The sequence below is a fragment of the Ochotona curzoniae genome, unplaced genomic scaffold, assembly GCF_017591425.1.
Source record: "Ochotona curzoniae isolate NIBS_2020 unplaced genomic scaffold, NIBS_Ocur_1.0 contig_64, whole genome shotgun sequence".
Classification (NCBI taxonomy): Eukaryota; Metazoa; Chordata; class Mammalia; order Lagomorpha; family Ochotonidae; genus Ochotona; species Ochotona curzoniae.
In genome coordinates, this window is record NW_024466502.1 from 45,524,905 (window position 1) to 45,541,178 (window position 16,274).

General features: G+C 45.0%; 2 protein-coding genes across 4 annotated transcripts in view; both read left to right on the forward strand.

Moving 5' to 3' along the window:
* FNDC3A (fibronectin type III domain containing 3A) overlaps positions 1-7,061 on the forward strand; it is a 130,678-nt gene extending 123,617 nt beyond the window's left edge. For all 3 annotated transcript variants that reach the window (XM_040991421.1, XM_040991422.1, XM_040991419.1), the window contains one exon: positions 4,536-7,061. In XM_040991421.1, the coding sequence (XP_040847355.1) occupies positions 4,536-4,850 (315 nt within the window). In that variant the 3' untranslated portion in view covers positions 4,851-7,061. The remainder of the gene's footprint in view (positions 1-4,535) is intronic.
* Positions 7,062-12,630: 5,569 nt separating this feature from the next.
* Positions 12,631-14,505, forward strand: MLNR (motilin receptor). Its single transcript, XM_040991079.1, has 2 exons — positions 12,631-13,501; positions 14,165-14,505. The coding sequence occupies exons 1-2, from the start codon at positions 12,631-12,633 to the stop codon at positions 14,503-14,505; spliced, it is 1,212 nt and encodes a 403-aa protein (XP_040847013.1).
* Positions 14,506-16,274: the final 1,769 nt, after the last annotated feature.

Below are 16,274 nucleotides of genomic sequence, written 5' to 3' on the forward strand. Positions count from 1 at the left end.
CTTGAATGTGTCAGTAGACATGATTATTGTGAAAGCCTAAAAGATGTATCACTTTCCTAGTAGAGAAATCTCAAAGTTAACTGTCTGGCAGCGGATGCATAACAGTCAGATGGAGAGGGGAGTTAACAGTGTTCATTAAAACTTTAAAAACATGATTTTTGGTGGGCAAGCCTGATGTGTAGCACCATTGCATCCAATTTTTTTCCTTTTCTTCTATTAGCCTTCTTGAATATGTGGGCTTTTAAGCTGGGTTGTTCTGTTATAGCTTAAATACTTGTTTTATTATAATGGTTTTAGTAGAGATATAGCTTTTTCTTAATAGAATGATTTTAGTTTATTTTTTTATTAAGTATGGAAATGTGGCGTCTTTATTGAAACTAAAAAGGCCCAAAGAGATTAAATCTGGCATGTGATTGTTTTTCTTTATTAACCTATCTGCAAATTGACATGATAATTAGATTTGGAATATAATTTACAGATAAGCAGGTTTCCTTCCAAGGAGGAAGCAAAATTAACATTAAAGAAGATGTAATTGTATTTTGTTTAAAGGAAATATGGGCCCCACATTTGAGTAGTCTATGAATTTTAATAAGTTTATGTCACTATACAAAATAGCAATACTAATTCTCCTTTCAACTTAAAAGCTAGATTAACCCTATCACCACTTGAATGTTAGATTATAAACAATGCTATAAAATAATGTTTTCCTTAGAACTTATACGGCTGCTCATCTAAAGCACTTCAATATTTTTTAAAACTTTACAGCTTACAGCTTTGAAACTGGGCAAGGGCAGATGACACCCCAGTTCAGGAAAGGGAGTGAACTTGCCCTTTATCTACTTCATTGCCTTACCCAAACTCTAAACAGACTAGATCATGCACACCCACATTAGTGGAAGACCATCTTGTTTACTCAGTCTACTGAATCAGATGCCTGTCTATCCCAGAAACACACCTCAAGGGAATGTTTCACCAGCTCTCTGAGTGCCCTTTAGTCCTGTCAAGTTGACTCATAAAGTAAACCACCAAGCCTGTACCAAGGCCCATGGGATTCTGTGTAATGTCTTCCTTTCTTAAACTCCTGAACTCAGATTCTCAAGCCAAGTGTTCTTCAGAAAACCTGACACCTGAGTCTGGCAGTTGGACCACAGTTACTGTCTGGCTCTTGGTTTGTTTAACTCGCAAGTGTTTCTTAACCACACTTAAATTTAAGACTGCTCTAAAAGCTCTCTTGTTTATAGTAACAATAGAAGGGGAAACAGTAGAGACAAGAACTTAAATGGCTTTTTGTATTTTTTTATTGTGATTGTTTTTTTCTTCATGAATTGTTCACTGCAGAAAAATTATTCACAATACAATGTCCATAAATTACACAAGGATCACACATGACCTTATGTGCCAAATTATATGACAGCATTTGCCTTATTACTCATAGTAATTTATTTTTAGTGTAATCAAATATATAATATTCCTTAAGAAAAGTTTAAATTAAATCTATACTCAGTCCAAATACAGTGTGCTAAAAATCATTGTTTTATAAGGAGATTTCAAAGTTTGTAGAAAAGTAAGTTTATTTTAGTGCAAAATAATGTGACATCTATACCTGCTTTTTTTCACAATATGTGTTTTCCGTCAATTCAGAAACCTCTTGATTTGAACAACTTAAAGCCATATGAGCTGTGCATATTATTTACTGTAATAATAGTTAATCTGTTATTCTCAACCAAGTTTGCATTAATATTGGCCTCACCCTATCTATAAATAAGTAATGGATTTGTAACAAAAGTTAAGGGGCTATTTGATTTTGGTTATACACAATGGTATCTGTAACCCACAGGTGAAGGCACAAAGATTATAAATTTAGAATTTTTCTTGTTATTGCTAATGCCATATGTGCAACAGGATGAAAGTAAAAGTGGCGTTCATCTTAATTCTTATTTTGCATTCTAACACTTAACCTAGCTCATCTCAAGCTTAAAGTAATTTGAATAATTTCATATACATATGGGTGTGTGTGTATATACCTTCTTAAATTAGCTCTACCAAATTAATTTCTTTCTCCATTCCAAGTCTGCAGCTGCCTGTAAGATGTGTACCTCTTCAGAGAGACCTCCCCAACATCTAAAAACTTGATCTCCTTCCCTACCAGTCTCCTTTCTTTTTCTTCATCATTTTCTTGGGCCCCAAGATCTCAGTTGCGAAGATGTAAATTCCTGGAAGAATTGTTTTTCACAGAAACTCTTCAAAATTATTTCTGGATCTGCCATATACTTGCATATACTTCCAACCCTCACCCAGCCCTATAATCAGGATTGCTTAAACTCTGTTTGAAATGTCACATGCTAAGAGGCCCCTTTTTAATTAAAAAAAAAAATCTTGAGCTTTCCCAACACCTGTGTATTCTTCCTCTCTTTGCCATCCTCCTGCCATTTGTTGAGGCTTTTCCCTGTTATATTACATGCTTATTTGGAGACATAGAAAAAATAAAGATTAATAACAACAGTTAAACTCACTTTATCCACAAGACAAATCTGTAGTTTTTACTAAGTTGACTTCATTGTATGAATATAGTTTTACACTGCTTTCTAAAACAACTTTTCAGTTTGTTAATCCTTTTTTATTTCCCACTCTTCATTTCCATACCCTGAAACATTTATCTGCATCCTCAGAACTAATGAACATTTACCATTTTCCTTACGATTCATCACAAGGTTTACTTTCTTCAGTAAAGTTTCCCATATGTATTTTGCCAGTATCTACATTTTCACTTGATAGTCAAGAGTTCACTAATTTATTAGCCTTTTTTTAGTACCTTATTCTACTTGTATACTAGATTTGGGAAACAGAAAAAATGAGATTGAGATCTGAGATCTTTGTGCTGCTTGTGTGGGTGCAAACCAAAATGTAAAAATGTAGATTTATAACCCAGACATAATTGAGGTAGCTAAAGAAGAGTGCTAAAACCATAGTAATGCTTGGTGTGACTTGCAGCCTACCAACTAACAAGGAATCCAGTTGGAAAGTCACTTATCTGTGAGAGCCTTGGTTTTCTTTGTTAGAGTACAAGGAATGAGAGTCATTTAAAGAAACAACAGCATCCACAGTGCAGGGCACTGTGCTAAGTGCTTTAACAAGGAGTGTTAGTTCATCTCATCCCGAAAATAACCATACAAATTAGTTACTGGGTTTTTTTTTAAGATTTATTTATTTTTATTGGAAAGGCAGATTTACAAAGAGAAGGAGATACAAGGAGAAAAATCTTCCATCCATTAGTTTATTCCCCCAAGTGGCATCAAAGGCAGGAGCTGAGCTGATCCAAGGCCAAGAGCTTCTTCTAGGTCTCCCACTCAGGCACAACTTTGGGCTATCCTCTACTGCTTTTGCAGGCTACAGGCAGGGAGCTGGATGAGAAGTGGAGCAGCCAGTACACAAACTGGTACCCATATGGGATCCCAGCAGTTGCAAGGCAAGGATTTAGCCACTAAGCCACCTTGCCAGGCCCATCAGTTACTGTCAATACCTGCTGCTCTAAAGTGAATGCCTAAAACTCAGATAGTTGAAGTGGTGGGACAGAACTTTGACCTCAGGCTGCCCAGTTCTAGATTATGTGTACCTTAAAAGAAAGGAAGTGTATCTATTTCTCTCAAAAAGAGATTGACACAGAGGGGAAGAAGCAGAGAGGTTTTTCAGCGGTTCTCTCACTCCCCAAGTGGCGACAAGTGACTAGTTCCAGCCAAAGTCAGAAGCTTGGAAGTTGATCCAGGTCTCCTACATGGGTGGCAGGTAGCACTTGGCCATCCTCCTTTACTTTCTCAGGTACGTTATCAGGGAGCTGGATCAGAAGCAGAGCAGCAGGAACCTGAACTGGCACTGCTGATGTCACAAGGTATACAGCCTAACCTACTGTGCCAGCCCCCCCTTATATCCTCTTAACCAGTACTTTCCCTTGGAAATTCATGCTATTCCATTCTTTTTATTCCCTTAAGACCTAGCAGAGAAACTAGCTTTTCAGATCCTATTGTAGATTTCTGAAGGATAACTTCTTTGAAATTTGTAAAATGATCTGTAATAGACAGTGCTAGAAGACTCCCATATTCATTGGTTTCAGTCAACAGAAATGTTTGAAATGGTATGGAAAATTATCAGCAAAGCAAATATGTTTTGGAGGGGGTAAGATTAAACACCGTCTCTCAGCTCATGGAATGATTTCACCCAAAAACAAAACAAACAAACAAAAAACACTTAGGTTTGAGGGAAATGCCTGAAAGCCAGCTTGCTGCTGCTGTTGTTTAGAGTGCATCATCTCTTTTCAGTCTGTCTGTACCTTCTGCGAGGAGAGATCTCACAGCCTTGCTTCCCTAATTTCTCTCTTGGCCTTCTGCAGCAGACACTTGAGGACATTAGTGGATAAGTATTTTTTAATCATCATTTGGAAGATAAAACAAATGGTTTTCAGTAGCTTCTCAACCTCCTATTATCACTCATTAAAATATGTTAATTTCCCATCTCCCTGCCTCCTGTTACTTTATGAACAGATTTACAAAGGCCCCGAGTCATCTTTCCGGTATGCCAGCCTCCAGCTCAACTGTGAATATCGCTTCCGCGTGTGCGCCATTCGCCAGTGCCAAGACCCTGCAGGGCACCAGGACCTTGTCGGCCCCTACAGTACCACCGTGCTCTTCATGTCTCAGAGGACTGAGCCACCTGCTAGCACCCCCAGGGACTCTGTGGAGAGTACCAGGAGCCAGCGGGCGCTCAGCGACGAGCAGTGTGCCGCGGTCATCCTGGCACTGTTCGCGATCTTTTCCATCCTGATTGCCTTTATCATTCAGTACTTTGTAATCAAGTGAAAATATAACTTTATTTTTTAACACTGTATTACATTTTATTTTGTCATATACTAAAATTATTTCTGTGTTGCTTTTACAAAAACAGTGGCATTTAGCACTGGCATTGAGACTACAGCACATCGTTTTTGTCATTTTCAGTGCTTATATTGTTAGATAGAGGCTGGCACTTTATTACAAGACAAGCCAGAGAAATATCAGTTATGGGATGGGGGGTTTTTTTTGTGTTTTTATTTGGGGTTTTTTTTTTCCCATTTTTATTTCCTTTTTTTTTTTTTTTTTTTTTTTTTACTGACATGCTTCCCATAGAACAAACTTTGTAAGAGGCAACAATTTATAATTGATATTTTGACCAATCTGCGTGAGTGTAATAGTAATAACCTGATCTATTTGTTTTGAAGATTACCAAGTGAAAAATTGGGAATGGATAGAATTTACACTAAATGCTATATGAAAACGTTCCAGTCTGATGCTGTGAAAGCAATCTAGTGCTATATTTCTACCTCCTCATTTGTCTTAATTATTTGGTAAATGGGATTATGATGAATAACTGGAGGGGCTTAGCAGACAAAAACTGGATGAAAGGATATGCATGAAAAAAGAAACTTCTGTTTGATAAGTGTGGAGTTCTTCACGACAAGTAAAGCTACATGAGGCTGCAGATGAGTCACCTAGGAAAGCACAGGCATTGAACTTGGCCTAAAAATATTTTAATGTTTACTCAAAAAGTACCTCTTCTTGGAATATGGAAAAGAACAGAAGGCTTTTAGATACGTTTTGTTTTAAAGTAATAAAAATCAATTCTGAATTTCAAACCTAATTATTTGTTTTAGGAGCCTTTAAGCTATATGTAGATGTATACAACGTTCTACAACGGTATACACCTACATATAACTTATATAGATTAAACATATCCGGTGTAAGAATACAGATACACACTGAGTCCCTTCTATTTGCTACAAGTTAATTTTTGGAGAACTCCCCTCAAAGTTTTGCTGCTTCTCCCATTAACTACTGCCATCACCATCAGAATTCATAATCAGGCCTAACTTTTTTGTTTGGGGCACCAAATCAAAAGACAAAATTAATTTGCACCAGTAAACTTCAGGCTGCTTTCTTTCTGGAAAAACTAATATTTAATGTATAATGTCTGTTTGGATACTGTTCCAAATTGTTGATTGCATGTGGTTAATGTTGCATTAGAGCACTTTGCAATTGCATAATTCATTAATGTTCTGTGAGCTTGTGTTTGTGAGTTATTGGATGATCATTCTGAATTTTGTCAAGTATCCCATTGTACATCTTGCCTAGACGTCAATGATAATACAGTTGTAATGAAACTCTCTGAATTCCTTGTTTCATCACATGTTATCTGTAAAACACCTGTAACTAGCTTCTTAATTTATTATTTGAATTTTAGGATAGTGCATCACTAACTTTTAGTTGCTGATGTTAGCATTTTAGTGATTACTAAGCACTTCTGTCAGTCTTTGATAAAGGAACGTATGTTTTGTGCTTTGAAGATCGCTGAAGAATTTCCCTTATAATAGAATGGGCATGTATTGTAAATGTTTAATATCAAATGATCTGTGCTGTAGAGAAAACATTAACCTTTGTTCAAAAAAGAAACGGATAAACTTGGCCTTTCCGAGTGGTAAGAATGATCTGTCACTATAATATACTGTATGTTTACATTTTATTTAATCTGTTATGTATAGGGTGATAATCTTTCCCCAACAAAACAGTGATTGCGATTGTTTTCTAGAAACTTCTTAAAAGTGCCACATTTGGCAGTACAAATGAGTTTGAGTGTAATAGCCCAGAGATTTCTATATAGTTGAATGTCTAAAATGGTAAAATGTACCACTGTGGCAAGTTGCAGTGGCTTATGTTTTTCATAGTAATTCAAATGAATTCCTATTTTTGATAGTAAATGTCATTTAATAGTATACTTGCCATTTGAGCCTCACTGCAAAATTAGTGCAGAGGAGAAAACAATTTTTAATGTAATCTTGATTTTACCTCATATACTGTACATTCCAAAAACTCTAAACTTTTTAAAGATTATAGATACACTACCAAACATATCATCTTAAAATTGTAAAAGGTTGAGCTTCATACAAATGAAATATAATCTCATAAAAATAAGTAAACTATGTAGCAAAGGTATCTTTAAAATCCATGGAAAATAAAAGTTGTATCATTCTTTTTTGAGATATGTTTATTGCATTCATATACATTCATTATTTGCAGCCTATTCAAGAAAATGAATCGTTAAGTTCTCCCCTCTTGCAATGAGCTTCAGGCACTTTATATCCAATAGTATTCAAATCTTCAATGCTAGAGGACCAGTACTCTTCACACAGACAAATCAAGTGACTAAAGAAAGAAATTAGAAGTTTCATCCTGGGGACTTGGTTTTCAGGTAAACTTCCCCTCACCTTTCCTTATGTTCCTTAGCTATTTCCTGTCACCTCCTTTCTGCTGCCTCCAGGGCCCCAGAACCTTCCTGTTATTGGCACTGATTGATCTGCTTTCCAACTACCCAAAGTTTGACATCCCATCTCACTGGTCCCCTGCGTAACGTTCACCCCTCCTGGGGAGTCAGCCCTAACTGCCTCAATTGCAGGTACTGCAGTAAGCTTTTTTTTTTTTTTTTTTTTAAATTATTTTGCTATTTTTATGGTAAAGTCAGATTTTATAGAGAGAAAGACAGAAAGATCTTTTGTCTGCTGGTTCACTCCCCAAGTGGCCACAAAAACCAGAGCTGAGCTGATCCGCAGCGAGGAGCTTCTTCCAGGTGTCCCACGTAGACAGGGTCCCAAAGACTTAGGCCATCCTCTACAGCTGTCCCAGGCCAGAAGCAGGGAACTGGAAATAAAGTGGAACAGCCAGGACACAAATTGGCACCCACAGGAGATTGCAGCACCTGCATGAGGACTTTAGCCACTAGGCTGCTGCACCAGGCCCTACTGCTGCACCTGGCCCTGCACTAAGCTTTAAAATGTTAGGTCAGTGGGAAAATATTCTGAGTGTAGAAGCATCTCTCCACAGAAACAGCAGGTGTGAGTCCAGGCCCAACAAGGACAGAACTATACGTTGTATCACCCTTATTTTCCCTGGAGGTGGGAGATACGAGTTTTACACATCATGGTAGCCCATCCCCTCAGTAGGTTTCCTTCTCTGTCTTTGTAGGAAGGACCGTGTGTGTCTAGGTTAAAGAGACAACACATAAGCAGGGATTCTATAACCTAGCCCCTCCTTTTAAGATTATGTATCTGCCCCCTAAAATGATCCCTCTTATTTAATTCATCATTTTCTCTCTTCTCCTACAGGAAATGGGTTAAGGAGTAAAGAATTGACAAAAGACCTAAAACATCTGGTCACCTAATCCTCAACAGCTACACCTTCAAACACACCAATGCTATAATGGCTCCATTTCATCTCATGTAAAAAGATGGTGTCGCCGTTTCCAGTGGAAGTTTGCCAAGAGAAAAGGGTTTCAAAATGGCAGATTTTGAAGCTATGTAACCCACCAAGTTGCTGGCTAGTTTCCTATTTTCCTTTATGAGTCCTGCAGATGGTGTTAAGGGTTTTACCTTGGTCACCTCATATAATCCTCAAATGAAAAGTTGAACTGCACTACAGAGAAATCAACACAGCTATCACATGGCTGGCAACAATGGAGCCAGGGTTGGTATCTAGCAGATGAGTCCAAAGTGCCCACCTTTGACTGCAAAGTCGTGAATCCTAAGGAAATCAAAAGTATGATTAATTGACGTTAATATGGCATTTATGAAAGCATCTGTTGATGACAGGCATTGCCCTAAATCCTAATGTCCACACAACTCACACACAACCTTTAAAAGTTGAACAGAAGTAATATTGACTCAAGGACAGGAGACTTAGAAGCCCTGATTTTCTCTTGAATTTTACTACCGTGAGCCCACATCCAGGCCCAGAGGTAATCCATGTTGAATACTCATCCAGAGATGGAGGTACTTTGTTGCTCTTTACTACAAATGATAGAAGCTAGGGTGTTCAAGTACTTAACACAACTAAATGTGGACAATTTTGCAACATTCCAGACCCACAAAGTCATAAATTGTATGACTCCATTACTCACAATTACAGGTTTCTAGAACGTAAGCTGGAAGACATTTCCCTATAGTAGAATCTGGCTCATAGCTAGCACTTTCTCTAGCTGATGATGCTATGGTACAAACAGCAAGAAGCCACACTATAATAGTTAGCCTCCTTGACTCAAAGTGGACAGGTTTCTCATGGGTTGCCCTACTCAACTAGGGCAACTTTTCTGTACTTTGGTCTTTTCATGCATGACAGCATGACATGCAGATACTAAGAGGATTCCCTGTCTCCTCCCCCCCCACACACACACCCCGCACTCAACAGTGCTGTAGTTCAGGATTAAATGAGTTAAGATATGCACCTTGCACATAGCAGGAGCTAGCTATGTTTTTATCCAGGACATCCAGCCTGCCAAAAACCACTGCTGAGCCCCCAACTAAAAGTCAAGAACCTATTGATACACCTGCCTGTTGCTTCCAAGGGCACATAGCTATACCCACAGAAGTATCAGGGACTTGTAGGACAAAAAAAAAAAAGCTGTCCATATTCCCGGTCTACTAGAAAAGTTCATCAAATGAACTATCAAGTCAGGAAGCTGAAGACTATAAAAATGCAAAGTAGAAAATAGCTTGGTCAGAGCTGCAGGGAGCTAGTTGCAATTTATTCCTAAAATGTGATTCCAAACTATTATAATGAGTAAAGGCAAAGTCATGCTTGAGCTTGAGTGCATTAATGTTTTGAAGAAAGGCCCACACCATGAATCCATCATCTCTCCATCTCCTCTATCTTGAAAAGAATGGTCCATGAATACTTGCTGGGCACCATTACAGTCAGACTTCTGCTCTCCACTGCTGGTCCATGATTCTGCAGAGACATAGTCATTCTCTGAGTTAACAAATATTTATTGTGTTTCTTGCTTTGTACCAGGTACTGATCCAGGAATTAGGGAAAGCACGATGAGTACACTGAAAAACGCCCTGCCTTCTGGCGCACAATGCCTGGAGGTGGGAAGAGCTAATAAACTAATAGCTAAGTAAATTCAATAGTCTGCCAGTTGATAACGCACTATTGAAAGAAAAATACAACAGATGGAAGGTGATCCAAAACAATGAGAGACGTGAACAGTATGGCGGGGTGGGTGTTTAGAAACCCAGGTAGCCTATATCGTGGCCACCATGGTACATGGGAAAGGAGTAAGGAAGCATCCAGAACAGGCTGAAGAGACCATTGGGACTTGGATCAGCATGGACAGGAGGAGGGAGAATCATGGATGCGCAGCCTGTGAGTGCCAAAAAGAGCATGAAGGTGCTCTCCAGAGCACTGGCCAAGCCAAAGGGACCAGACTTTGAGTAGACACAGATAGCTACCTCCAAGCCGGGCACAACAGGAAGGAAGGGGATAGAAAACTAGACTTCCGCCAACTGTGCCAGCCCTAGCACCCCACAAAACCAGCATGAAATATGGTATTCATCTCCCAGCTTCATAAGAACATTGAAGCTACCTACTCCCAGCCTGCCACTATCCACCTGGGCCAGCCTAGAGAAAGAGACATTGTCCAAGAAGATTGGAGTGTCTGACCTATTAGTCAAATGGGACTGTGCTTTCCTCAGGCCACACCATTCATTCTCTCTTGATGCCCAACAACTGACAGCTCAGTGGAAGATCAAATTGATCATAGAGGAAGAGCTGATATTTTCTTCTGCCTAAGCATGAAACAGGGACAAGTGGAACAATGCATACAGAAACTCTGAAGCAAGAAACGCTCCAGAGGAAAGAGAATCAGATGCAGGTGTGCAAGACACAGATTTCATGCTGTGCTTCCCTTAAAGAGGCGGATGGCATGCCCCCCACGGGAGAGTCACTGCATCGTTCCCAGCCAAGGCAGGCAAGGCAGGTGAGGTGGCATAGGAGTTCTTTCAAGTGCTCCAACTTTGTAGAGAAAGCACATGGGGATCACCAAGGAGAGCTTAATGAGAAGGCATGAAAGCATAGTGTAGAAGGTGAGGCAGTTGGGTGCAGGGACTGCCAGGAAACAAAGCTCCCAGCCAAAGGGCCACAGTGGCTCAGCCCACCCAACACAGGGCTCCTGTGGCTGGCTGGGGCAAGGGCTGGAGAGCTTGGGGCCTGGTGAAGTCGGGACTCAAAGCTGGCTTTCAGGAGGATGGGTGGAAAGAGTGATGAGTGAGGGACCATGGGCCTTTCTGCTCCAGCTGGGGACACAGTGCTGCGACAAAGCCTTGTTTCAGGCCCTAAGAAAAAACCTGGAAGACAACAGCTTGCTCTGTGTTCACCCACGAGTTAAGGTGGCTGAGGGAACAGGACCCTGTGTGTGCATGAGAAGAAACACAGGAATTGCTGAGGGATAGAACAAAAAAGCCCCTTGCCAAGGACCCTCTTCAGCACCCACCAAAAATGGAATCAGGCTTCTTGCACAAGAATCCAGCTGTGTGAAATACAGTAGTTCCAAGCATGCTAGCAAAGTCTAAGGAAGGACAGTGTACCTGACCAGCCAGTTGGCTGTCCCCTTAAAGGACTCAGAGCCCAGCCCACACTCAGCTTGGAGTTTCTCTGGATTTTGGCTCTGGGCCACCTTTCTCCTCCTACACCCCATGTGGGACACGGCAGACAGCCGGGGGATCTTTCTGGGAATGAACTCCCTCCTGTAACTTCAGAACAGTCGCCTTGGTGAAGAGCAGGTAAGATTCCCGTAAGCTGTCCATCCTCTGGTTCACTCCCCCAAATGGCTGCAACAGCTGGAGCTGAGCCAATCTGAAGCCAGGAGCCAGGAGCCAGGAGCCTCCTTTGGGTCTTCCACGCAGGTGCAGGGTCCCAAGGCTTTGGGCCATCCTCTGCTGCTTCCCAGGCTATAAGCAGGGAGCTGGATGGGAAGTGGAGCAGCTGGGGCTCAATCCCATGCCCATATGGGATGCTAATACGGAAGGTGAAGGACTTGGGATTTGGCCTGCTACACCACTGTGTGGACGCCCGTTCCCTCTACCCCCTCGCCCCCTGTTTGGTTATTTTTTTTTTAAGCTAATAAAACCACATTCTTAAACAGCACGTAGGACAGTACTCAAGAGAACATGTAAATATATGCCAGTAGTTAAGCCTTGTTTCTTGGAACAAGTCAACGTGCTCAGCATCGCTGTGGATTTCAGGAATCTCTGAAGTTACCGAGTCAACAATATGGTCCCTTTCCCCACAACACCACGCAGATTTACCCCAGCGGGGCGAGAACAGGATTGATCTCCAAGTCACACAGCCCCTAAAAGGACGGGGCATGCAGCCAGGAGGACCTCTTAATTTCCACCTGCACACCTCTCAAACCCGGCGTGTCGGGCCCAGGTACCAACCTCTGCCACCCAGAAATCACACCCAGGAACCCGCAGGATTCGCGCACCGCTGCCACCGGGTGTCCCCGCGGCTGGCAAATGGAGCGCCCCTCGAAGACCAACGGGGACGGGGTAGGGTGCGTGGTGGGGCCGGGCGTGGCCGACCAAGGCCGGCAGGGGGGCGGAGACTGCGCACCCGGAGCCTCGGGGAACAGACCCTGGCGGAACAGTGTTGCACCCGGGCGCCGCAAGTGTGGTCGACGCGGTGTTCCCGGTGCGCGCGGCTGGAAGGGAGGCTCTGGCCGCGGCCACGCGCGCGGGGCTCCCAGCCCGCCCGCCCTACCCCGGGGCTCGGCGCGCCCATGGGAGGCCCGTGGAACGGCAGCGACGGCGCTGAGGACGCGCGGGAACCGCCGTGGGCCGCGCTGCCGCCGTGCGACGAGCGCCACTGCTCGCCCTTCCCCTTGGGCACGCTGGTGCCCGTGACAGCCGTGTGTTTGGGTCTGTTCGCCGTCGGGGTGAGCGGCAACGTGGTGACCGTGCTGCTGATTGGGCGCTACCGGGACATGCGGACCACCACCAACCTCTACCTGGGCAGCATGGCTGTATCCGACCTGCTCATCCTGCTCGGGCTCCCCTTCGACCTGTACCGCCTGTGGCGCTCACGACCCTGGGTGTTCGGGTCTCTGCTCTGCCGCCTGTCACTGTACATGGGTGAGGGCTGCACCTACGCGTCGCTGCTGCACATGACGGCGCTCAGCGTCGAGCGCTACCTGGCCATCTGCCGTCCGCTGCGCGCCCGTGTCCTGGTCACCCGCCGCCGCGTCCGCGCTCTCATCGCCGCGCTCTGGGTGGTGGCGCTGCTCTCCGCCGGCCCCTTCTTCTTTCTGGTGGGCGTCGAGCAGGACCCTGCGCTCTACGTGACTACGGACCGCAATGGCACGGCCCCGTCCTCGGCCGCCCCGCAGGCTCCTCCGACCGCGCCGTCGGGGCGGCCCGGCGCTGAGGAGGCCGCGGCTCTGTTCAGCCGCGAGTGCCGGCCGAGCCCCGCGCAGCTGGGCGCGCTGCGCATCATGCTATGGGTCACCACCGCCTACTTCTTCCTGCCCTTCCTGTGTCTCAGCGTGCTCTACGGGCTCATTGTGCGCCATCTGTGCCGGGGCCAGGGCCCACTGCGAGGCCGAGCCGCCGCGGGCCGGGAGAGGGGCCACCGGCAAACTGTCCGCGTCTTGTGTAAGTGGAACCCGGTCCTTGCCTACTTCTAGTCGCCTTCCCTTCAGGCTCCCTCTCCAACTCCACCCACCTGTTGTGTTTCCAGAGAAGTCCGGTTTCTGCCCATCCCCCAATACACCCAGGAGTTCTAGGGCCCTCCAGGGCATCTCAAATGGTGGCATATCCAGGTCCACCCGGGCTGGATGACTGCAGGATGTGAGTCCCAGTGCGGGACACTGACCATAGCTTTGAAAGAGAACAGCGGCTTAGCTTGCATTAGGCTCAAATACTATGTAATGTTCAGTTAGCCTGAGAGCTTCCGTGCGCCTGTCCATATCGCAAAGGTGAAGGACCTGGCAGAGTTCTTTCCCACTTCGCTCAGCCAGCACCGCCCTACGGTGGGTTCGTGGAAGGGAGCCTACCAAAAGCTTGGCGGGTGCAGAGGGAGGCTCCTTCTGATTTACGCCCAGCCTTGGTGTCGCATGAATGAGGCCGAGCTGCGGAGTGTGTTGAAGCAAATGTTGATGCCATCTGTAACTGGTCGTTTTCCTGGCACTGAAATCGGACTGGGTCAAAATGTGTGTCCGTTGCTCATTACCGCAATTGGTATCTTGTGGGAAAGGGGGCTGCTTAATTGATTTTGTGAGCCCTTGCTAATTGCAGCGCCCATGTCTTGTTTCACAGTGGTGGTGGTTCTGGCCTTCATAGTGTGCTGGCTGCCTTTCCACGTCGGCAGAATCATTTACATAAACACCCGAGACTCGCGGATGATGTACTTCTCTCAGTACTTCAACATCGTAGCTCTGCAGCTCTTCTACCTGAGCGCGTCCATCAACCCCATCCTCTACAATCTCATCTCCAAGAAGTACCGGGCAGCAGCCTGCCGACTGCTGCTTGCCAGGCGGTCCAGGCCCGGAGGTGTGTGTGGAAGCAGGGACCCTGCAGGGCACGTGGCGCCCGACTCCGGGGCTGACATGGCTGGTGGCTACACGGAGACCAGCGCTAACATGAAGACAGTGACATAACCAGCAGAGCCAGTGCCGCTCTCGGACTTCGGGGACATCAGGTCTGTAGGGAACTGGAGATTGAAGGAGAAAACGGGTGGGTGTAAGTAGAGTGGCAGGTGTTGGTTGAAATATTGTAAGTTGATTAAGAAATGAACAGCGTGATTTTCTTTCAAATCAAGATAGAAAATCTAACGGTACTACCCTTTCTGCTTTCCCTTTGTGTGTGCGTGTGCATTCTTGAGAGAGTTCACTTAAGCAGCAGGAAATCCCACATCACAGTTATTTATAAGGTCTGCCAGCAGTCAGAAGAGTAATAGTTATGACCCAGCAAATGACCAGATGCCCATAAATGGCAACAACAACAAAAAAAAGCTTTTAGGAGCAAATCCAAAGGAGAAAGTTCAAGGTTGTTCAAGGAATTCCAGTGAAGCCCCTAAGGTTCAGGGTTCCATCTCTTCCCAGGCTCAGAGCAAATCACACAGTTTAGGCACAAGATCGTGCTTGACAAGGACTGTGCACACACCGCTGTGCTGCAACACTTCGCCACACTACCACCCGGACACTGCCCCAGAGGCTTTCCCAGTGCCCTTGGCCATGCGTGAGGCAGCCAACCTAGGCACAGAAGCCCAAAGGTAACACTGACGCAGGACTTGGTCTTGCTGGGCTGGCCACGGGTGGCGGTTGCACAGAGCTTTGCTGTGCCTGGCGCTGGGCTGGGTGTCACACCCCTGTTTCACCGATGATGGGACTGAGTGTTGGATCTCCCAGGGCAGGAACTGGAGTACTGTTCCCAGCCCTGGAACGGGAGTTTTGATGCATCCCACCTATTCCCACACCAGGATGCTGCTCTCCCTGATAATACAGAGGTTATGAGTGAGAGGGAGTGGCTTGACCATTCTGATCGGTGTCTGTAACTGTTAGGGTTGAACAAAGAAGCGACTCTCCCAGGGCTGCCTGCCACGGTGGCCCACAGCTCCCCAAGAGCCACATTCGCGGGGTGCTTTGTTTGAATGGCGCCTCCTGGAGGGGGACCGGGCACAGTTTTGCTCAGTTGGGGGAGAAGGGGAAGGGCTTGGGGGGAAGTGGCCCTAATGGTTCAGATTCATAAAGTTCCAAATACATGACAGTAGCTTGTTGGGCTTGAGAAGTAATTAATCCCAAGATTGTTACAAATCTTCCAAGTTCAGAATACCAGAAAAGCAGATAATGCTGTAAAATATAACTTCAGCTGAATTGCAATGATGCAGAACTGTGACATCGTGGTCATGATGCCATGTGGGAGCGAAGAGCCACTCACTTCCCTCCTGACTCGATGGCCACCCTTGGGCAACCTCAGGGGGTTTCTGAGTTACTTTCTGTCCCAGGCCATGTAGGTCTCCCCTGGGTTGTTTCAACTTCAAATGGCAAATGCATGAACCATGAGGGTCTACCCAGCATGCTGGCAATATTCAGGCACCTTTTCCTGTTGCCAAATAAATACAGGTGGAAGATCCCAGGTCCTTGGCCCTGGCCACACTTGGGCAGGAGAGAGGCAGTCTCTTATCCACCTGTTCTGCCAGCTGAGAAAAGCGCTCAGAGCAGTCCACTGAGGGGATTGAGGAGCAGGTTTACAGGTTTTCTTGGTCAGATATGGTAGAAAACACCCTCTGCCCACATTCCCCTCCCAGGGACCCTCCAAGTGATGAGACAGTGTCACCTGTCAGAGGCTTGGGCACCTTCACTTTGTCACACAGCCAACCCCCATCCTCATTCCCCAGGAACTCCTCAGGCGTGAGAAGCACTGGAAG